Source organism: Rattus norvegicus, chromosome 11 (assembly GCF_036323735.1).
Source record: "Rattus norvegicus strain BN/NHsdMcwi chromosome 11, GRCr8, whole genome shotgun sequence".
Taxonomy (NCBI): Eukaryota; Metazoa; Chordata; class Mammalia; order Rodentia; family Muridae; genus Rattus; species Rattus norvegicus.
The window spans coordinates 79,170,279-79,193,414 of NC_086029.1; the positions used below are offsets into that span (position 1 = coordinate 79,170,279).

Below are 23,136 nucleotides of genomic sequence, written 5' to 3' on the forward strand. Positions count from 1 at the left end.
CTCAGGCTGAGTCCCGTTCTCCTCATTCCCAAGAAGAGGTGGCTACCCCCTGGTTGGGAAACGCTGCTAACCACAGTCATGTTTTTCAAGGTGTGTTCAGGAAGCATTGAGGGCAAAACAGGTTTGGAAAGGCTAGCACAGCACCCCCTCTCGGAGATTCAAAATACATTCACAGAGTGAATGCCAAACGGGAGAAAATTTTCGTTTTGTCTCAGTGTTTTAAGCCAGACACCCCCACCCCATATCCACCCACTCCTGCCACTTGGAACTGTTGTGGATGACAGACACAGTGTGGCTGAGGGGTGCCCCTGGTGATCCGCTTGTTACCTTCAATATGATAGCCATTTAAACAGCTCTCTCTGAAGGCAGGTCTACAGTCTGTTAAAGAGAATAATTCATGGCATAGACAGAGTATTTGGAATCTGTGAGAAAACCCACAGTCCAAGCGTCGAGTTAACTCAAGTCCACAGTGTACCCAGCAAGCTGCAGACAGCACTCTCTGGTCCAGACACCGCCTTATAAGGTGGTCTGACATTTTCTCATGGCCCAGACTGCCCTCCAAAAATATCCAGAGACAGAGCAAGAATGGGAAAGGCTCTCCTGGGGCATTTCAAATAATCACATGCAGGCTCTGCCGCCGAGTGCTGCAAACTCCTGCTTGTAGCCCCTCTACTCCCATCAAAGCTCTGGGCAGCAAAGTCCTTGACAGGAGGGCACTAAGGAGAGAACACGACCCTCAAAGCGTGCACCCAAGCTGCTTTTTCTCTGTATTCTTTCAGAATGTGCTCCCAACATGTCTTTGCTTTATATGGACAATAGATGCGTGACTAATTTTCTCATTTGTGTGCCTTTCTGCCCCTTCTATCCTTGAGCTGAAGCTGTTTACCAATGCTCCTGAAACCCATATTGCTTGGAGGTGCTGCCCCCCAGTGGAGAGGACTGGCCAGCACAACATTTCCACGGAGGTGGAAATGGCGGCTCAAACTGTTCAACCAGGCTGCAACTGCAGCACCTCTGGATTTACGGCCACCCACTGCCATAAGGCTGTGAAGGTCCTGCTGTGGGGAGGGGTTTATGCTCTAGAATCAGGGAGTTTCCAGAGAACATGGTGTTTTATGAAATGAGCTTCACCACAGAACCTCTCACTGTTTTAGGTTTGATACCCAATGGGAGTCACCGGTCAAATTTACCTTTTGTGGGAAGAACTAGTTTTGGTATGGAGATTTTTCACCATGTAAAACACCATGGGTGTCATGCTAAATAAAAAAAAAAAACCAACAAAAGAACTTCATGGCTGTCCCCTGGTCTGGCACTTAGATGAAATGTCAGTAGGCATGGCTGTCTTTGGTAACAGCTACTTACAACAGCTTCTTCACTACCAAACAATGCACCAGGCTATTCGTAAGGCTGGGACTTACAACAAATAACACTGTGATGAACTGCAATGCTGGTTTCTACTCTTGAGAAAGGAACAGAGCCCAGTGGCATTTTGGAACACTGTGTGAACAGGTGGCTTCCTAATTACACCAGGCTCATGTCAGCATAACTCACGGTCTCCACAAAGTAAGACAATGGCAACCAGAAAGATGCAGCTCCCACCACCATGCTCAAGACTGTAAGGCTGCGTGCACAGGCAAACCTTGACCACTGGCTTTCCCACTTGCTGCTTGAAGTCAGTTTTCCTAAGTGAAAACAAAGGGTCTTGTGTAGGAGAGGGGTGGTCAAACGGCCATGGTGGGGACAGAGATGAGGCTCCTTTGGGATGTTACCTCGCTCTTGGGCAATGACAGTGGTTAACTCTGAGAAAGACTGCAGACTTAGGCAGGAGCCAGATATTGCTGCAAGCACAGGAGAGGAAACACTCGGGGGACTTGATGAGTCTATTCATGGAGACCTCTCTAGGAAAAGAAACTGGGATCCAGAGTGGGAGGGTCAGAAGGGACCCTACTGGGGACACTGTAACCCAGGACCCTCCAACACTTATGTGAGTCTGACATTGTGAAAAACTCCCAGAAATGTTGTGGAAGTGGAGCCATTTTTAGGGTGAGGTACTTGAAAGCTCACCACGTGTAGTTTTCATGAAAGACATCACTGCTGGGAAAAGTTATCTGCTGAGCTAGGGCTCAGGGTAAAGTTAGAAAGCTGAAAAGGAAAGGCCCCTAAGAAACTGCCTCCAGCAAACAGAACAAAAACTTCACTGTGGGACCACGGTTCTTCACTCCTGACTAATGCTTTAGATTTCCTGCTTCCTTGAGGGGAAGGGGGCTGCTCATGTTGTAAGCATGTTAGAGCCTGCCTTGGTGAGTGAGAAGTCTAACCAGCAGAGAGAAACATCTTAATAAAGTCTATCTCTCCTTTAAGTACAGGGCCAGCAATATCAGAAACAGGCCTGAAAATCATCAAAGGACAAGCTGAGCCCATAATGGAGTGGGAGTTTCCACATCCTTGCAACATGGCTCCAATCAGACCCAGGCAGAGCACACAGCCATTTATTTTGGAATGCAACATGTATCAGTGTTTTATGAGTGTAACTTACTGCGACATTAACATCAGATAAAAACAGCTTTCAAGTGCATGCATAGAAAGTTAAGCATAGTTTTTGAGCTCCTTATTTCTAAATATACAAAAAATACATTTAAATTATATAATTTTAGTGAATCAAAGACTTATAAAATTACAATTTTAGTTTTCACAACATAGAAAAAATACAAAATGACTATATATATATATATATATATATATATATATATGGTTGTATAATTTTTTACCCAAATTTCAAAGGAGCAGTATGTATTGACTAATGTTTTATAATGGTTTATCTAAAACTCAGAACTGAGTATGGTTTTCAGGTTGGACCTCAGCAACACCAGGCTTTTAAGAGAAATGTAAAGCCAACACAAGTGAAAAGCAAGACACGACTGCCTCATTTGTCCGTCTGGGCATTGTCTACACCATCCTGAACCAATGCGTTCAGTTTGCTTTAGGGACCTTCCTGTCCGGGAGAACAGTGCTTTACTCCATGACTGACTCCATGGGGCCTTTGATGAGTGAGGTTCCAAACTCAGCAAGATGCAGATTGGCAACACAAGTCCCCAGAGGGCTGTGTACCTCAAAGACTCTGTCCCTTCCACAGAGGGCCCCTGGGGAGATCTGAACTGCAGTCAGGTGGCTGCTGGGAGGATGTCACCTGACTACTTCTGACAAAATAGCCACTGAAAAGCACCTTCCTCGCTCACACCTCATTAGATGTCACACCTGAGGAGGCTGGACGTTCTCAGTTTATAAAAGAACATGATTACCTCAACAGAGAAATTAATTCATGTTAGGGATGTAAAAGGAAAAAGACCCAAAAAGCCAGTTACTGAGAGAGTGGGAAAGACACCCTGCTGTCTGCTGCATCTTCAAAGCACATGTCAAGCCGACACTTGGACTAAGACCCTTTTTGTGAGGGAAGCTGGTGATTGCATTCTCACTGCTGCAGATGCAATTCAGCTGAGCAGACACAGCTATGAGGAAGGCAGGCCCAGGCGGTCCCTTGGGCTGATGACCTGCTTCTCACACCACCTTCTGAGGGCATTCCAAGGAGATCCTAACAACCCCAGATACAGTAAAAAGGCCGATGAAGCGCCAGTTGATTGTTTCACAGAAGAAATACAGACAGGAAGAATAAAAAGGAAGAAAAAGCTGGAAAATAATTTCCCACATATTTGTCTATCAAATACCAGAAAAGACTGATCTCGACACAGCCAAGTCAAGAAAGCTGACTTGAAGCAGAATTCTAATGTGCAGTTTGACAATAACTTATTACACACCTGCCTGCATTAGCTTTTCAAGCTCCTATGAAAATAAGCATTTGAAAATGTAATTTTCATTATATTCTGATTGGAACAATTATATTCTAAATGACAATGGCAAGCCTATTTTTTTAAGTCTTAAACAAAAAAGGGAAAAAAAAGCAAGCAAGCAAGGGGAGAGATGTTATCGAGAAGGTTTAAAATCGAGTGCACGTCTAAGCTCGGGCCTTCTTCATCCGAACCCTGCTTTCTACTTTTGAAAGGAGTTTGCTGTGTGCACTGTGAGAGCAGTGGGCTAGGCAGGACCTCAGCTTTGCCGGTCTCCTCCAAACCTTTCCCATGGGGACTTAAATACACAGTTGAGGCATGAACTGCTGTGAAGACACTACCAGGCAGGGTCCGTCACAAGGACCTGCTGTGAAGACACTACCAGGCAGGGTCCATCACAAGGACCTGCTGTGAAGACACTACCAGACAGGGTCCGTCACAAGGACCTGCTGTGAAGACACTACCAGACAGGGTCTGTCACAAGCAGTCGGTGGCTGCTCGGACATGTGTTGTCTCTGGACTTACAACGTGGTGAGAATTGCACAGAAACACAATCAGGAAAGGTATCTAAACAGAACAGTAAAAATATTAAAATTAAAAAGTAAGTATAAATCTATTTCTGAATGCCTTCTCTGGACCATGGTGGTAAAGCAATACTTTCCAAGTGCCCCAAATTACAGATTTCTCCCTTCTGTGTGATGAGATGGGCTTTGAGCCCGTCAGGAAGAATCTTGCTGGCCAGTACACGTTTGTGCTCTGAGCAGAAGTACATGGAAGATACTCAGCATTCCCCAGGCACTGAGCTTCCCCCTCGCACTGTGGCTTGTTGGAATCTGACTGAAGCCGACTTCCGCGCAAGGGTCTTTACAGTTTACACAGACTTACTAAGCTCAAGTATGGTTCTCAGTGGCAGGCAGTTAACGACTCAACCAAAAACAAACGAAAGGCTTTTAGTGGATTTCTGGTTACAGGCACTACCCAAAGCGTCACAGCCATATACGTCTTGTAACTCATTCACTAGATAGGAGGGGCCGGGTCCTAGTCAGAACTTCAGAGCATTCCAGAGCACAAAGTTCCCAGCACGCAGTCAAGCACTTTGAGAAGGGGAAGGTTAGCCACACTGCAGACCACAACCTAGCTTCTGCTGCAAGCCAGGCAGTTAGTTGGAGCATCGTGGCCCCCCAGAGGGCAGCTCTCAGCACGTGGTGCACACTCTGTACTGCCAGAGGAATGGAGGACCGACATGGCGGAGAAGTGCCAACCCCTTCTAGCGCTGTCATAGGAACTGGGAACTTCTGGTCAGAGCATGCTGAAAGGACAGGCTAGGTAGGGTGCTTTATGTAACAGCCTTTTGCATTTTTAATCTTTTCACTTTTATTTTTTATAAAATCCCAGGCCCATGTGACACTGGATTTTGGTTTTTATTTTCTTTTGTATTTAATATTTTAAAAATAGTTCTTACTAAGGAACTCAAAAAGTCTGCAGCATTTTTTGATCATTGAAAAGTTTGGTTTGGGGTGGTGTGGAGAGCTACTCAAGCTTCTTGTGTTCTTCGGTGTGAGAAAGGACCTTTCTTCTCTGCTGTATCATGTGGAAGTACAACTGGGGGAAAACTGGAAGACAAGAACGAACAGTGCGTTAGCGGGGCCTCTGAAAGCTCTATTCCCTCAAAGCATACAGTCCTGATACTCACTCTTTCTCATCCAGTGACTGATGGCAGCAGTGCAACAGGAGACGGAGGGACACATTGCTCCCTTCAGCTGAGGACAGTCGCATGTGATAGAATGGCAGACACTGTATCTTCACTGCCATGACAGTCAAAGGACACAGGCCACCGTGTGTGCTGGAGACTGAGAACAATTTCTACCACTGAGCGTCGTACCCACCCTGGTGACACCTCTTACCTTCACATTATTCTGGTTAGTTTCAGAACAACCAGAGAGAGACTTCTGATGGAGTCGTTCCTATTTCAGAGGAGGAATCATAGGCCCAGAGAGAGTAACCAACACACCTATAGTCTCACAGAAAACCTGAGAGGATCAGGTCCTGGGCTCAACTGTTTAGCCAGTCTGTCTTGGGGTAGAGGTGGGAGCATGGGGGGAGGTGGCAATCTCCACACGGCACTTCCTGAGAAAGGTTGCTCTATGGATGGCAAGAATGAGGAGGCAGAGGAGGGCTACAAACTCTGATTTAAAACATAACAAAGCAGGGTTGGGATGCAGAGAAAGCCATTATAGAATGGAGGCCAGTATCTTGGACATCAGGTATGGGACATTCTCCTGTCCTTAGTAAAGAGGGGTGGCTTCCCTAGAGAGTATCTGGCAAGTTTGTGGAGTCATTGGCATTTAGCATAAGAAACCAGGGACGCTGACCCAACTAACACCTGTTCCCCACAAATGTCCAGTGGAGAAGTGCTGGTTTGAGCAACCTGGCCTTTAATGGCTCCTACAAACTGGACATTCAGTCACCACACAGCTCCTGTTCAGTCCCTCCTCATCCTTCCCCTTCTCAGCAGGGCCACCTCTGTTTTTCAGAGTAGCCTGTGTCTGAGGCAGGCAGGTGGTTTCTATTGCCAGCCAACTCTCCTAGGATAGCCTCCTCCTTACTTTTCAAATGGATTCCGACCTGATCACTTTCTTTTTTTTTCCTTTGAGGCAGGGTTTCTCTCTGTAGTTCTGGCTATCCTAGAACTCAGAAATCTTCCTGTCTCTGCCTCCCAAGTGCTGGGATTAAAGGCATGCACCACCACATCTAGCTCCAAGTTGATTAAACTTTAGTGTACACCCCCCCCCCCAATACACACATGAAGAACATCAAGATGTCAGGAGGTGACCAGAGTGTAGCTAGCAGCCCCAAGTCCGCTGACACATGTACTCACAGCTACTGTGAGGCAGTCAGTCACAGAAAAGGCTCAGCTAATGCTGAGAATTCAGCTTATGCAGATAATTCAACAGTGGCAGAACTATTTTGGTATGAAAGCCAGAAAATTTGACAAGCTCTATAATCTAAAAACTGGAAGTGAGGATATAATTAAGCCATGAGGAGTGCTAATTGCAATCATTTAAAGGTGTGGGGCCACCACACTGCTAGCTTCCCCTTAGGAAGGGGCTCTGCACCAGCATGCTGAGGGCACCTTCCCTTCCCTGGCTGCATGTGTGCCTGTCTGCCTGCCTGGCTGACCACAGAGGGTGGTAATGCCCCAGTGGCTACTTGAGAGGGTGGCATTGAGGGCCATTCATTAGGCTGCTCAGTCCGAAGAGAAGAACCTGAGTCTCTCAGCAGAGTCAGACTACAGAAACGAGGGCAGATGTGCGTGCATGTGCGCACATGAGCGCATGTGCACTGGTGCATGTGCAGAGGTCAGAGGACACACTATAGGAGTCGTCTCTCTCATTCAACCATTCCCTTTCAGAGATGCTACTCAGGTTGTCAAGCTTGTCAAGCTTGGCTCTCTGCCTGCTGAGACACCTTGCTGGCCCTGCAGGCATGGCCCCTTTGATTCTATTACAGTCTGCAGAGGCCCCTAGTGCTCCAGGAACATGGATGTATGTGGGAGGGGCACTGGATGCCCTTAGACTGTGTTTTAGTCCAAGCACTGACAGTTCCTTTTCAGAAGGATCAACAGTTCCTGACATGTAACTCCGTACAGGCATGCTGATGACAGCCTTGTGATATGAGCTTCAGTAGGCAGCTGAGAAGTCTGCCTTCCTGGGTTGGGCCTGAACTAGAAAGCAGAAAGCAGAAAGCAGGAGGAGGCAAAAGCTAAGGCTAGGAAGAGCCAAGGCTAGGAAAGCAGCGCTCTGTGTCTGGAGACACAGGTCAGTTGTACAAAGCACATGCTTCTCTTGCAGAGTTTGGCTCCCAGCACCACTTGGGGCAGCTAAAAGCATCTTTAACTAATTCTAGTTTCAGAGAATCAGATGCCTCTGGCCTTCTCAGGAATATGAATTTACGTACTTATGTCTACACAGGTCCCATCCATAACTAAAAATAAACCTTAGCCAGGTAGAGGCACTTGTTGAGCAAGTCTGACAATGAGTTTGATCTCTAGATCATATGAAAAGAGAAAACTGTTGCTTTAAACATGTCGTCTGCCCTTCACATGTGTGCTGTGGTATGTGTGCACCCATATACACTCTCCTAACAAACGTAAATGAAAACAAAGTCAATCAGAGTTCTGGGGCTGCAGACACAGCCTCGTGAGAGAGGATGCTCAAAGCCCTGTGTTAATCTCTAGTAAGCCCACTGCTCAAAAAAGAATGAGGGCAGAGTTCTGACTTACACTTGTGCTTGATTCTCTCCCCCTGAAGGTCAAGATGGAAACCCCACAGGGTTGGCTGTGTTTCCCAGCAGGGCCCCAGTGTCATGGAGGGCTATGTCTGACCTGACAATCAGCCTAGCAGTGGGGCAGCAGGAAGGCTGTTTACCAGGGAGAGAAGAGCGAGGACACCTTGGGAACTGCTCCTGGAAAAAGGGCTGGCCAGCAGTCAGACTCTGGAGGTTAGCAGTGTGAAGTCCCCGCAGAGGTGTGGGTGTGCCATGCCTTCCTTCCCTGCCCTTTCTAGACATCCAGAGCGGGACGTATCTCCTGCTTATCAGAACAGACACAAATCCTGAGGTGCCCACAGGGCTGCTACTCTGAGTGGTAGAACCACTGCTCTGCCTTGCTGCTTTGGAGATGAGAAGAACGAAGCTCCCGGGAGCCAACCTGGAAAGGTGAAAAGCTGTGCATGTGCGTTATGCACACTCTACTCTTCCAGATTTGCCTTTTGTTTCAACACCCAGCATGTCTTCTAAAGAGAAATGGCTGTTAGTCACCAAGGTTTCAGCGTTAAAGGAAGGTTTTCGTAATGTATAGAGTGGAAACTGAATCATGAAGCAGGACTGTGTCCAAGAATTTCTCCAAGATAAATGTTCAGATGAAATCTGGACAGAATTTTTTTTTCTTCACAATGTGTAAAATGCAGTTTTCTACAGAGGGACACAAACATGTCATTTATGATGGTTAGGGTGACTCACTAAGATGATACTGAGGACTAAAGAAAGAAAATATATCCCTGTTTGAACTTGTGGGGCTTAGGGGAGACTAAGAATTACAGTGGCTACAGTATAGCAAAATGAGCTTAGTATGTCCTAGGGTCTAACAAGGTCCTTTTGGAATACAGAAATCAACCAGAGGAGTTATGACTGAGCAGAATCTGAGAAAAAGACACATTCCTCATGATCGGCAACCAGAGCTCTCTGACAGAACTGTCAAATGTGCCCTTTCTGTTCTGCCCCTGTGTATCAAAGGTACATTTGATTTCTCGTACACTCAGGCATCAGAGGTTCTACTGGAATAACTGGCAGCCGCACTGAAGGGAACACTGTGTCCTATTCTGAGGGCTTTGTACTCAACAAAAAAACCAGAAATGTAGAAAAACAATGTATCTGTTTTTATTTTGTTATTTGTTTTTGGTCAGCTACTGATCTCTTAACGTGAAGTGAAACTGCCTATTTGATATACTGAGCAACACAAACATCTTTTTACAATGTTTTTCACAAACCATAATGAAGCAATTCTGAAGAGACAGGAAAATAAAGTTAAGGTAAGGCAGTCAGTGGTTTTTCTGACTCCTTAGTGCTTGGCCTAACACAGGGGTGGCCCCCACACTGAGAAGGGGTACACACTGCAGCTCTGTAGAGAAGGGCTCATCTTTATTCAATTACTGCCAGAGAAAATTCCCTCTGAAAGTCAGTGCTCAATAAAAACCAAAGTGTCCCCATAAATGTGATTTATACTACATATAGAGCAAAGACGAAGCTTGAGCTACTGTGGAGCTGACCTTTATCACCTCACCACCTATACTTACGTGGAATGTAGGAGATCATGACCAGAATCAGGAATGCATGGTAGTCAAAGGAGAAGTTGTATTTGTTAGGTAGGCTGATGGAGTACAGGCCGGCCTGCCGGACATAGGGCAGAGCTGCATATATTGTGAGTAACTCTCCCGTCACTCCCATTGGGTACAGCACGATGAAAAGTGTGTACCTGAAACAGAGCAGAGCCCTCACTGTGCTGTGTGCTAGAGCCATGTTTACAAGCACTGCTTTCCCAGAAGCCAGTGTGAAGATCCCCTTCGCCCGTTCGTATCTGGCTTTTATATACACTAGGTTTTGAAAGGGGCCATTGTAGGTTCCCGAATGTTTTCAAATGTTTTAAAGCAAAGTAAATTTGTCAGTCAACCTTGAAACTTGGCTCCTTCAGAACATGCAGCTTTAGAACAACAGAGGTAGAGTAGGGGCGTTAAACTAGAGCAAGGGCCTTCCCTGTGGGGGTAGAGGGGAAGGAGATGGAGCCGCTATCCAGGAATTCCTAAAGCATGCCAAGCTGCATGGGGACTGGAGAAAACAGCACATCACACAACTACATTCTGCTGTTTCTCAAATGCTGGTACAAGCTACTGTGAAAATAAAATCTTGACTAATTTTAACATTAGAAAATTCCTAATAGCTTTGAATTTTACAAATAAACCCACACAAATAAATTACTACTGCATGAGAGGGTCACACAATTATTTTCATTTAAAAGAGTTTTATGTCTTTTAAAGAACTCAGAGGGAGTGGGAGAGAAGGCTCAGTGGTTAAAGCTTGTTGCTCTTGCAGAGGGCCAGGGTTCAGTTCCTAAGCACACATGTGGTAGCTTACAACTGTCCACAATTCCAGTTCCAAGATATCCAAAACCTCTGTGACCTCTGCAGGCAGCAGGCATACACGGGGCACACAGACACGCCTGCAGACAACACATCCATACACACACATCTGCAGCATCATGGGCCCTGTGGAAACTGTCAGCTTGGATTTAAGAAAACTACCTCAAGATGAGCCTGGATTAAGCTTCCAGGCACAAGAATCTGAAAGAAGTCATAGTTCCTGTTGCCAACCTAGATCATTAGGAAGGGCAAAGGAACTGTCCACAGACCACAGAGGAAAATAAGATTCTGTGAGAACAAAGCCAAAGGTCAGCCAGCAAGTGTCCCACAGACAAACAGCCTTTACGATGGCAGTGCACCGTGGGTGGGTGGATAGGTGGGTGGAAGCTGTTATGTCTCTCCCCCCCCAAGTATAGTCTATTTAAAATAAAAAGCAAAAGGCTTATATCCCTGAAATGTTGGAAACTGGATTCTGTTCAATCACTAAGTTCATAAACTGTGTAATAATAACTGTTTTCTTTTTAGAAAACAAGGTGTCTTAGCTCCAAAGTCAGATTAGACCTTTCTGTTCTGTCCTCCTCACCCCACAGTCCTTCATGCAAAAAAATCACAACTGGGTAAACAGATGTGCCATCAGCCCGTTGTCTACATGATAATTAAATGTTGTCATTGTTGTTGAGACCAGCATTTGAGTCTCATTCTGTGGCCAGCATTTGTGGCAATTCTCCTGCCTCGGCTTCCCAAGTTCTGGGATTACAAAGGTACGAATCACCATGTCTGAATTCATTCATTCTTTCTTTCTTCAATGTAAGTAAGTACACTACCGATCTCTTCAGACACACCAGAAAAGGGCATCAAATCTCATTATCATGTGGTTGCTAGGAACTGAACTCAGGACCTCTGGAAGAGCAGTCAGTGCTCTTAACTGCTGGGCCATCTTTTCAGCCCCACTTGCCTAAATTCTTAATGAATATTACTGGTAAAAATAATCAAAGCAAAATAAAACTTTTAAGCTGAGAAAACCAAATAATGTTTGTTATTAAGTAAAAATACCTTAAGCGTCATAGTTTTTTGACAAAACAAGAGTAGGAGATGTAGACATGAACTAGAAATCACCACAATGGGAAAGTTCATCAGCTAAACTGAGTAAGGACAAAAACAGGTATTATACTGAATTCTGCTGAATAACTAATATAAAGGCTTTACAGTGTTTCTACAGATAAAAGTCAAGACCTTCTAGTGAAATCCCTCCATCTCCCCAATTTTAGTTTGGGGAAGTTGGAGGCAATGTCCAGGTAATAAAAGGCAAATATGGTGTGGGTTCTTACAAAGTTAGCACTTGCTGTATGTACTTCTTTACCTGGCCCACTTGATGATGTAAGGCAAATGGTTTAATAGACTGAATGTGTAAAAGGAGTAACGGATAATTTCCGTGATTGTCCAGGCAATGACAAACAGAAGTACACTGTCTTCACTCTGCACCTGCAGGAAAAGAAAAAAGAAGTAAGAGAAACAAAGGAAGGTGCAAATAGACACATTTCATAATGTGCAGTGTCTGCAGGGCTGCCTAGCCACAGTCACCTATCCTTGTCCTCAATGGCTGCAGCACAGCTCAGAAAGGGTTTGCTGATCAAAGACACAGTACCTATAAGTTCTGCGGAGGCTCCTGATAGGAGACTCAGCTTGTGGATCAGTGGAAGCTGCTGGGAAGGGAACTGGATGGGCAGGATCCCTCAGGAAGAGACAATTACAGCAAGTTCTTTGCTATACTGATAAGGGAAAGTGAGGTGGTAGGAGTTAGAAGTAGGCAGGTAGAGAAGGCTAGGAGGACAAGCGGGTGGGAAGCCTGGGATCCATCAACAAGACTTTGAGAGCAATTAGTGTGACAGCTGGGAATCTGAGGACATCTCCAGAATGCAAATGTGAGGATTAAAGCACAGGTAGTAGGATGAACTCAAGTCAAGAAGAGGTCCAGATCATCTACCAGGCAGGCGCTAATTTTGGGCATCGATGATGTGTTGCCCAAGCCCAGGCTTATACCCTCTGTGAGGAGACGAGCTGCCTAGTCACTCACAGGACGCACCTAGAACCAGAAGACCTTTGATACTGCCTGTTCGTATGCTGGAAAATGATAACCCTGGTGAGTCCCCTTATGTGTTGGACAGGTGCTGTCCCAGGGGAATTTATGGCTGTAATACAGACTGCAGCACCCTTCCATCCCACTCTGAGTTTATAATGATCCTCTGTGAGCAAAACCCAACAGACAAGCTTGCACTGAGATTCACTTCGGTTTCCCATGTCCTACATGGTTGGTGAGTTGGCTGTGAATTAGAATCCTACTCAGTGAACTGAGAAGACTACTATGTGCTGTTTTCTCTGTCTCATCCCAATCCCTAGTGACAAAGGTTCAGTGTCCCTGCCTTCCCTTTTGCTTCTCTCCATCTGCAGAGCCAACAGTTTTTAGCACTTCCATTCCTTCTCAGAAAGTGTACATGGAGCGATCCACCTACACGATGAAATCAGCAGTCATTTACATAGCTATTAACTAAATTGCCCTGACAAAGAACTTCATAAATGCATGGTTAGTATTCTCTAAAAATAATAAGAATTTCATACTGTCAAGAGCAGGAGTACTTCTTGCTTTCCTATTAGCCGCAGGAAGGCCAGAGCTAAGTACCTTTAGAGCTCATGCTGAGGGCCCCAGTCTGCCCACGAAGCTTTACTTAAAGCCTATGGGTACCAACATCTAAGTTTACAGGATGGGTTGCTTTTCATGGACTTTGTAACCCTCGTTATCTGACAGTGAAGTATGGTTTTTATAGATTTGCTTTATTAGTATTATTTTTTACAGCTATGCTTAAAACCTGGCGTAAGGACTCCCGACAGGCAGACCCTCCGGTGTCCTATACTCCACCTCACCCTGGAAGCTGAGTGTGTGCTTCAAGTCATCTTTGTTTCTCCAACGCACGTGACGCTTTTCACAGGAGAAGCTTTACAACATCTGTGAAGCTAAGGGATCCAACCCAGTTCGCTATTCTAAGACCCAGCTCCTTTCTTCCTAACACCTAATATTGCTTTGTGTCATCCTAGTGGCCTGCGTGGAGCGGTAAGACATGGCCTAGCTGGGCAGGCAGTTTGAAGGAACAGACAGCTCTTACAGCTGCCCTTCACACTGACTCCTTCAAAGGCCGGGACTAGGGAAATGGTCAATGAGAAGATGGGATTTGGAGAGGCAGAGAGATGCCTTAGGCGCTAAGAGCATTTCCAGAGGATGTAGGCTCAATTCTAAGCACCTACACTGTGGCTCACAATCACCCTTAACTCCAGTCTCAGAGGATCCAAAGCCATTTTTTGTCCTCTGTTGTCACCAGGCACACATGGTACATAAACATGCATGCAGGCAAAACCACCTGTATCCATAAAATTAAAATTAAAACAAGAAGAGATTTGGATAAAGTCAGAGACACATCTTTCTGATTTGTAGAAATTATTCAATAACAAAGAATAAGGACCAAATGTAATGAGTTAAAACCAACAAGAGGACCAACAAGACTTGACTTGGTACCTGTAAGTCATGTCACAACAATTATTAGTCACAATAGTCAAAGGTGGATGAAAGCCGAGAGTCCATCAGTGAGTGAATGTATCAACAGCTGCATGCATATATGTGCAAACACATAATACGAAATATTATTAAGCTTTAAGGAAAGCTTAAAGATGTTAGCTTATACATGTTAGAATATGGATGAGAGAACCTTGAAGGTAATTATCAGTTAAATATGCCATTTGCAAAAGGACAAATACTGTTTGATTCCACTCACATGCAGCACGTGAGTGGTGAAATTCAGATAAGAAAAGTAAAGACAGAACGTTGCTAGGAGCTGGGAAGGAAGATGGGGTGGGGGTGTTACTAACTACTGTTTAACCCGGAGTTGAAGAAAATTCTGTGGATGGAAGGCAATCATGGGAATGCACTTAAAGTAACTGTATTGTACACTCAAAAAGGATCAAATGGCAAATGTCACATATATTTCACCACAATAAAAGTAAGTTCAAAACCTAATTAAGTCAAAGTTAACATAAAAAAAATGTAAAGTTTTCTATAATTCAACAGCAAAATGACTTCAGTATAGACTAAAGAATACTCTGGCTCATGAACTGAAGGGTTGGGAGTCAACAGGGTGTGAGGGTATAAATAAAACACATGCTCAGCACTCAGACACTCACTACTACAGTCCTGTCCCCATGACTACATTCTAAATAGATCAGACGCCGGCTAGGAAGCAGAGTCTGTCAAAGGGACGCTTGAGCTAACTAGCAGAGCTTAGCCCAGAACAGGAAACAGGACGTGTACTTTAAAGTATGTAAGAAGGACATCATTTATATGAGACTAATGGATAAAGTGCAAAGGGAGTAAGATGCTGGTCTGAAATCAGAAAACCAGCATAACAATCCAGCTGGACAAGAAGACCTGATGTCTTCTAAAGCTGCAGGATTCTGGGCCTTGGACTTAAGTCCACAGAGTGAGGACCAAGGACGAACCCTACAGAATGGGTGAGCTCACTGGGAGCTGGCACAGTGTCCTGCGCAGTGCCTTGGAAAGGAGTGGGATAGCCTTGGCCTAGAAAGTCACTAGATGGACTAACATCGTGAGATCTAGTCCCAGCAAGGGGGCAAGGAGATGGGGAGGAAGCAGGAGAGAGGAGAACAAAAGATCTACTGGCTGCTGGCTGGGTGGGACCAGCATATTTTATTCTCCCTTGAAGGCAAGGTCTTCAGCAGACCATGCCCCATCATTCAGCTTTCTCAGCTCCAATACAGGTCTGGTCCTAGGGCTGTGTGGAATTAATGTCTCTTATATTGGATGAAAACTAACTTTTTGTTTTTGAAAGCAAGAGTTGGGACTATTATTTCAACAAGCAGGGAGCCTCCTATCTATTGGGGGGGGGGTAGTGATTCATAGAGAAATGATTAGTAGCTTCATGAAGTTCTTTTAGGTTAGTGTGGCTTAGGAAGGAACTTTGAGAAGGCAAAGGACAATATTTCAAAGAACCCAGCTCAGTTCTTTTGTTGTGGAGACAGTGTAGCTCTGGCTGGTCTAGGACTCACTAACTGCCAGGCTAATGTCAAATCTGTCATTGTCTTCCTGCCTTTGCCTATGTGCGGAGGCTGGGGAGAGCACAACTGGCAACTGAGCTATTTCAAATTAAGAAATAGACAGCTTTATTAATTATCGAGAACAAGAGGATCTCACTGACTATATAGAGGTCAGGCTGGTATCTGCACGGATGGAGCCTTTACCTACACTGTAGTCCTTTGGTGTGGGAAGGCATGCTACAGGCTGCCAAAAGAAAAACCCAAACACCAAACCTTCAACTTATAATCTGTTCTGCCTACAGGATGTGCTGGGGCAATGGTAGCATAGAACTTGTGGGAGTGGCTAAGCAGTGTCTGGTTTAACCTGAGGCCCAGGTTATAAGAGGAACCCACTACCTGGATGGCCAGGAACTAGATACCAGACAGCTCAGAGACCTAGGGTAGAGCCAAACACAACAGGCCACACAAAACCACAAACAATGTAATGATTACTAGGGATATTCTCCTACATTCACAGATCAGGGCCTTGTCCAGTTGCCATCAGAGAGGCTTCCTCTGGCAGCAGATGAAAGTGAGTGCAAAGACCGAAAACCAGACATTATTCAGAGAGAGCCTGAATTGAAGGCCTCTATCTTGTCCTCCCTTTGGGGTCTGAGGAATCCCACTGGAAGAGGGGGAGAAAGAATGCAGGAGTCAGAGGGGATGGAGGACACCAAGAGGACTCGGTCCACTGAGTCAACTAAGTAGGGATCAGATGAGCTCACAGAGACTGAAATAGCAAGCACAGGGCCTGTAAGGGTCTGCACCAGGTATGTATCATGGCTGTTAGCGTGGCGTCTTTGTGTGACTTCTAACAGTGGGAGTAGGTATATCTCTGACTCTTTGGTTTCTGTTGAGACTCTTCCTCTTGTTAGATCGCCTTGTCCAGTTTCAGTCTGAGGGCCTTAGTCCTGTCTTACTTTTTCTTGTTTTGTCATGTTTGGTTGTTGTCTCTTGGACGCCTGTCCTTTCTAAAGGGAAACCAAGAGGGAGTGGATCTGGGGGAGAGGAGAGGTTGAAGGGAGATGGGAGGAGTGGAGGGAGGGGAAATTGTGGCTGGAATGTACTGTATGAGAGAAGAATCTTTTTCAAAAAAAAATAGTAATTAAGAGATTTTAAGCTAAGGGTGGAGGTGTGCACTTATAATCCTAGCACTAAGAAGGCTGAGGCAAAAGGATCCTGAACTTCAAGTCAGCCTGAGTTACAGAGTAAATTTACAAAAGGGGGGGTTGCATGCAAATATCATAGAAGTGTCATAATTCATAATTGTGAAAGAGTTTAAACAGCTGAAATATCCAGTAACAGGTGACATATTCATACAACAGAATATGACTCAGCAACATGAAGGAAGGAAATCAGTATGTGCTACAACCCAGAGGAGCTAAACAAACCAACACAAACGTCTGTCGCTGGGTAAAAGAAGCCGGCTCTAAGTGGCCACTGTCCAGAGATGGCAAACTCTAGACGAAAGAGATGGCTAGGGCTGGGAACGCCAGTGAACTATAAAAGGGCACAGAGCATCCCATTATGGTGAAAGAGTGTTCTGAAACGGGACTTAGGTATGTTGCTTGCACAACTTGCTAAATTTGCCAAAAATTAGTAGATACCTAAAATGGTGAATTTTTTAAAATTCCAATTAATTTTAAAAATTAATAAAGTTGTTTTAAAAAACAAGATTTTCTATAAATAAATGATACTGACTTTTAAGGGGGGGGTGGGGGTCACATGAGGTAAAAGGGGGAAGGAGTGACAGTTAAGATTTATTAAGGCTTAGAAGGCACACAAAGCAGGGTAGGACGGGCATCCACAGATGTCTTTTTTCTTAAATACAGGGTCTCTAGCCTAGGCTGGTCTCAGACACCCTATGTAGCTGAGGATGACCTTGAACGCCTGATCCTTCTGTCTGTACCTCTTGGATGCTGAGTTAAAGGCATGCACCACTATACTGGTTTATGTGGAGCTAGGGTTGAAACTGAGGGCTTTGTACATGCTAGGCAAACAATTTGTTAACTGAGCCACTTCCCTGTCCCCAAAGTGTCTTGCAGGCAGCTGTTTGTCAGAGATGCATGTTCATAATGAAGGCACACAGAGGGCTGGCAGAGGCACCTTACTGGTGCAGTGTGCTAGATCCCACTGCACACCACAGGCACTGGTTCCTATCCCTGATCTGAAGCCAGGAAGGAGGTAGCGTGTAGGTGGCTTGTGTGGTTTAGCCCAGGGAGTTTACATAGAAATCCAAGCTGGAAAAACAAATGGGCACAAGAGGAAAACCTTTACGCACAAACAGCCTCATATGTCTGACTTTAAAGCATGGGGCTGTCAGTGCTTGGAAAGCTGTCACTTGTCACCCTCAAAGAAGACAGATGGTGCACACAGGCAGGCGGCTATTATAGACACCCATTCTTCTCAGTGTTTTGAGACCTGCTGTTTATCACTCCATTTATTTCAAAGGGCTTCTGAGACCAAGCTTTACAGTAGGCCTTCTTTCCTCCTCCTGATACCCCTTTTCCCTTGTACAGGGCGGAGGAAGTGATGTGATAAGGTTACAGTCAAATATGGGACGTGGCCAGAGGCTGTTCTTGGAGCACCATGCATGTCTAGTTTGCCCACCCTAGACAATGGAAGTCAATTCTCTCACAGCTCCAGAGGCTGAAGGCTGGACCAGGGTGGCAGGATGACTGGCGGTAATGGGAGATTTTCCTGACTTTTGGGTAGATACCTTCCTGATGCAGCCTTCTAAGAGGGTGGAGAAGGGAATCTTTGGGTATCCTATAAGGGTACTAATTCTTTATGAACTCAGTTAAATCCACCTGTCCTCCAAAGGCTCCTGTCCACATACCATAAACACCAGGATCATGTCCTCAACACAGGCATCTGGACAATGCATTTGGCATGTGTGCAGTGATGGGGTACTATGTGGTCCAAAGCAATGTTCTAAACCAAGTATTTTTCTCTAAAAGGCCATATAGAGTAAATAATTTGGGTTGTTCATGACATAAAAATTAAAAAAAATTAAACCATACTAGAATGCACACCTGGAATGCATACCCCCCCCCCATGTGCTCCACTTTTGTAAGGTGGATGCTTACATCAGAATCACCACACTCACGTCACTGGCAACAGTCTGTTCAGCTCCATTTGGGATGACCAAAGTGATGGTCTATGATACATTCTATGTCTACAGCCAAGACATTGTGGGAAAGGAAGTATTCATGCAAGACTACACAGGCCGGCTGTTCATATCAGAGCATCTTAGGATATCCTGTGCTTACTGTCTTTGTTCCTCTTCGTTGGAAAAGTGAATGCCTATTCAACTTCTTTGCTTATTCTTTTCAATAGCTATATAGGTAACAATAAAGCTATTATATTGACGCTCTGAGCTCTTATATACCAAGTGCTTCTATGCATAAACTGCTTCACAAATTCCCATCTTACAATGAGAGAAAAGCTCTGAAAATCCAACCTTAACCTTCAACATTTCTGATATGTCTTCTCTTGGTTCTGAGCCACATATGTATGAAATAAATGGCCAATATGATTAGGAAACTAGGTACTTGGATAAAGAAATAAACTAACTGAGAAAATAAATCAATAAAAAGAAGCTTCTTCTGGCTGGAGAGATGGCTCAGTGGTCAAGCACTTGCTACTCGTGCAGACAACGAGCCTTTAGCTCCCAGCACCACATGGCGCTCTAGTTCCAGGGAATCCGGATGCCCTCTTTTGGTCTCAGAGAGCTACACACACGCATGCACACACACATACTTTAGGCTTTCTGCTCTGGGTGGAGACATTTGCACACACGAAATGGAGCATTAGACTCAAGTATTGGAGGAATCAGTCAAACCTCATAACATATACATATATTCACATGCACATACAAGTTAGCTATAGAAGCACTTTTAAATGTGAGTGCATGTATGCATACACACAGGCAAGTATGCCTTAGTTTTCTATACTTAAAGAGCCCATAAGCAATCAATAGCATCTCTGGTACTGTAAGCTCTTCTATTGTTCAAACTCCAATTCTTTTTAAGTGCAATTTTAAATTTTAAAAAATCCTATGTTTTGATCATATTATTTCCCCTCCCAGATACTCCTCTCCTACCTACTCAACCATGCTCTTTCTCTTTCAAAGACAAACAAAACAAAGAACACTCCCAAAACCCAACCCCAAAGACAAAAAAGCACACAAAACCCCATGATCTGATTTATACTGGTCAACCATTTCTGAGCATGGGGCCTGTCCTAAAGTGTCACTTCACTGACCAAACTGATTTTCCCCCTTCCCAGCAGATATCAACTGTAAATCCCTCTTGGTTAGGGATGGGCTTTGTGCTCACTGTCCTGCATGTGGGCATTTTCAGACCATGAGTCCTAATACAACTCTCCGCCAGGGAACCTGGACTCCTTAGTAAGTGGCTCTTGGTCACGGGAAGGGGATGTGTAAGGTAAGCCTGGGAAATTTTCACTGCATAAGGCATGGCATTACTGAAGGAGGAAGTAAGAGGAAGAACCAGGAGACTGCCGTGCTATCTCCCAAGTGGCACATGGGGCCATTTCTGTGTGTTTTCTGCCAGGAACGCATGGCTTGAATTGTTATGAGGAAACTGGATGGATCTAGGTTGGAGGCCACGCTAAAGTATGCGCTTTAAAACTGTCAAGGATGTGAGCATGGGTGTGCACATGTCAAAGATGAAGGGGCTTTCTAGACTGAGGCCTGACAATGACATGAACACCTGTCACCTTACCTCCTTCCCTTCCATGTGGTGCTTAGCATAGTACCTGAGGCAGATAGCACACCTCCCTGTATGTACACATGTGTGCATGCATATGCACATACATCTAGAGTATGTATGTATCTATCCTGTTTGTACATGCATGTGTTGTTTGGAAAGTTAGTGAAGTGTGCATGGGCCCATGAATAGTTAACAGGGCTAAACCAAGCTGACTTCCTTATCTGGAGGACTCAATGCAGGAACTAAGTGCATGACTCCCACATCTAAGTATCTGGTAGCAAGAGGATGTCATGCACACCTTACTCTCAAGGTTCAGAAGAAGAGAAACAACGATGCACATATGCACATTTATAAACAGAATGATGTAATAAAATGACAATGGTGAAAGATAGGAGATACAGGTACACAGCTCACTGTACTGTGGTGGCAACTTTTCTGCAAGTTTGAAATGATTTCAAAACAAAATTTTCACCAACTACCATGAAATCATTTTAGTAAGCACGAAGAACATATTAATTTCTATGTGAAAAATTAATTACAAACATTAGGATTGAACCGAGGGCCCCGTGCATGCTAGGCAAGCACTGTATCACTGAGCACATCCCCAGCATAAACAATCTTTTAAAAAACATCTAGAGTGCTGGGCATGGTGGCTCACACCTTTAATCCCAGAACTCAGAAGGCAGAGGCAGGCAGATCTCTGTGAGTTTGAGGATACCCGGGGCTACAGAGTGAGCTACAGGTCAGTCAGAGAAGCATAGTTAGACTGTCTCCAAGAAATAAAATAAAACAAACAATGTATAAAATGTACCTAGCTGCAAGCTATCGGGGTGGCTCACACTAGGAAAAGGACACAAAGACAGACAGGATTCCTAGAGCAAGTGGCTAGTGACACCAGCCATATCAGAGAGCTCCGGTTTGACTGAGAAGTTCTCTCAAAAGAATAAGGTGCACAGAGATTGAGGAAGACTTGTCAACCTGCGGCCTCCACCTGCACGAGCACCTGAAAACACGTGCATTCATACTGGCACACTCATGTGTACACACATATTGTAAGCACACACACACATACCACACACATCAGAAAAAAGTGGAAAACAACTCTTATAGCTGTTGAGGGTAGAAGCCGGAAGATTGCTATAAGTTAGTCCAGCCTGGTCTTTAGTAAGTTCTAGACCAGTTAGAGCTACATGGTGAGACCTTGTCTCAAAAACTGCAAGAAAGGTTCAGAGAGATGGCTCAGCAGGTAAAGGCACTTGTCATCAAGGCTGAAGACCCCAGTTTGACCTCTGGAACCCTACATAGTGGAAGAAAAGAACTGACTCCCCAAGCTGTCCTCTAAGCTTTGCTTGCGTCCACATATTCAAGAGATGAATGAATAAAGACAAAAACCAAAGAAAACTACCAAAGCGAGAAGCAAGCACCCTGGGAATGAATTTAGAAGGAAATATAATTACTCCCAGGCTTGTACACCATTTAGGGATAAGGCCCCTGGATAAGCTGGAGAGGCGGGTTATGAAACAGTCTTAGGAAAGACAAGAACATGTATTAAAGAAAACTTACCAACAAGGGTCTTTGAGAAAGACTAACAGGTTGGCCCTGAGCTGTGCTAGCATTTTTATTGTCTTGGAGGATAAAAACCCCATGGGCAGGCCACAAACTTGCTTTGAAGAAGGGTAGCCTAGTTAAAAGCCAAAATCAAATTCTTAATAAATGCTTTAGATTAGGATAATAATCATGATTATGATAATGATAGTTCCCATTAGCAGGGATAATTATTCCTTAAGCAGGATAAAAGTAATTATGTAGAAAATTTCACCAGTTACTGTGAAACTATTTTAACAAGTATAAAAACCATATTACTTTCTATGTAAAAAGTCAATTATATTTCTGTTAGAAACCTCAGGACATAGAAAAGGCTTCAAAACAGTTACATGGACCATCACCACTACATTGTCTTGAGAGGACTGAGCTACGTAACAGTTAGTATACAGTCAGCACACTAGTTCACTGGGTCCTTCTAAGACGGCTGCTCTGAGTAACTCTGTTCTGTTAACTCCCAGTACGCTCTATGAAGGACAGGAAACAAGTGTGGGAGATGGGTGTGGCTCCTTAGGAAGTAGACCGGACCCATGCAATCATTCAGTTGGGGAACTGAGGCAGGACAAGCGGTCAGAGCACCCACTCTCCTTCTGCTTCACTAACGATCCGAGCCAAGGGGTGTTGTGGTGCTTGGTGTGGCTGGCCTGTGCTAGACTGCAGGTTCTTATGAGGACAGTAACCGCATCTCTCCTTTGCTCCAGTGTTCCAGCTCAGCCTGAGGATACTGAGGCCTGCACTGATCCTAGCCAGTCACACAAGCTGAAGTCCTGGGACAGAGAACACAAGGACAATCTCCATCTTTTCTTTAACTTGAATACAAAAGTAACTGATTCAGCTGTTTATTTTAAAAAAAAATTATCGGAGCTGGAGAGATGGCTCAGTGGTTAAGGGCACTGACTGCTCTTCCAGAGGTCATGAGTTCAATTCCCAGCAACCACATGGTGGCTCACAACCATCTGTAATGAGATCTGGTGCCTTCTTCTGGCCTGCAGTCACATATGCAGGCAGAATGCTGTACATAAAATAAAAAAAAATTATCCTTAGTAAAATATAAAAATACAGATAAGGTGCAGACGTTTGGGTTCTTTATCCTTTAACATGACAACTTCATATACTAAGGTACTCTTT

General features: G+C 44.6%; 1 protein-coding gene across 3 annotated transcripts in view; it reads right to left on the reverse strand.

The window, feature by feature from the left end:
- Positions 1-5,191: 5,191 nt before the first annotated feature.
- The window catches only part of Hacd2 (3-hydroxyacyl-CoA dehydratase 2), a 93,506-nt gene continuing 75,561 nt past the window's right edge, over positions 5,192-23,136 (reverse strand). For 2 of the 3 annotated variants that reach the window (NR_175003.1, NM_001402103.1), the window contains 3 exons: positions 11,895-12,016; positions 9,695-9,873; positions 5,192-5,455 (listed from right to left, as the gene is read on the reverse strand). Coding sequence is in view for 2 of the 3 variants with exons in the window: in NM_001402103.1 (NP_001389032.1) it covers positions 5,373-5,455; positions 9,695-9,873; positions 11,895-12,016 (384 nt within the window). In the remaining variant the exon portion in view is untranslated. The remainder of the gene's footprint in view (positions 5,456-9,694; positions 9,874-11,894; positions 12,017-23,136) is intronic. The other variant, XM_006248439.5, reaches the window with a different exon arrangement.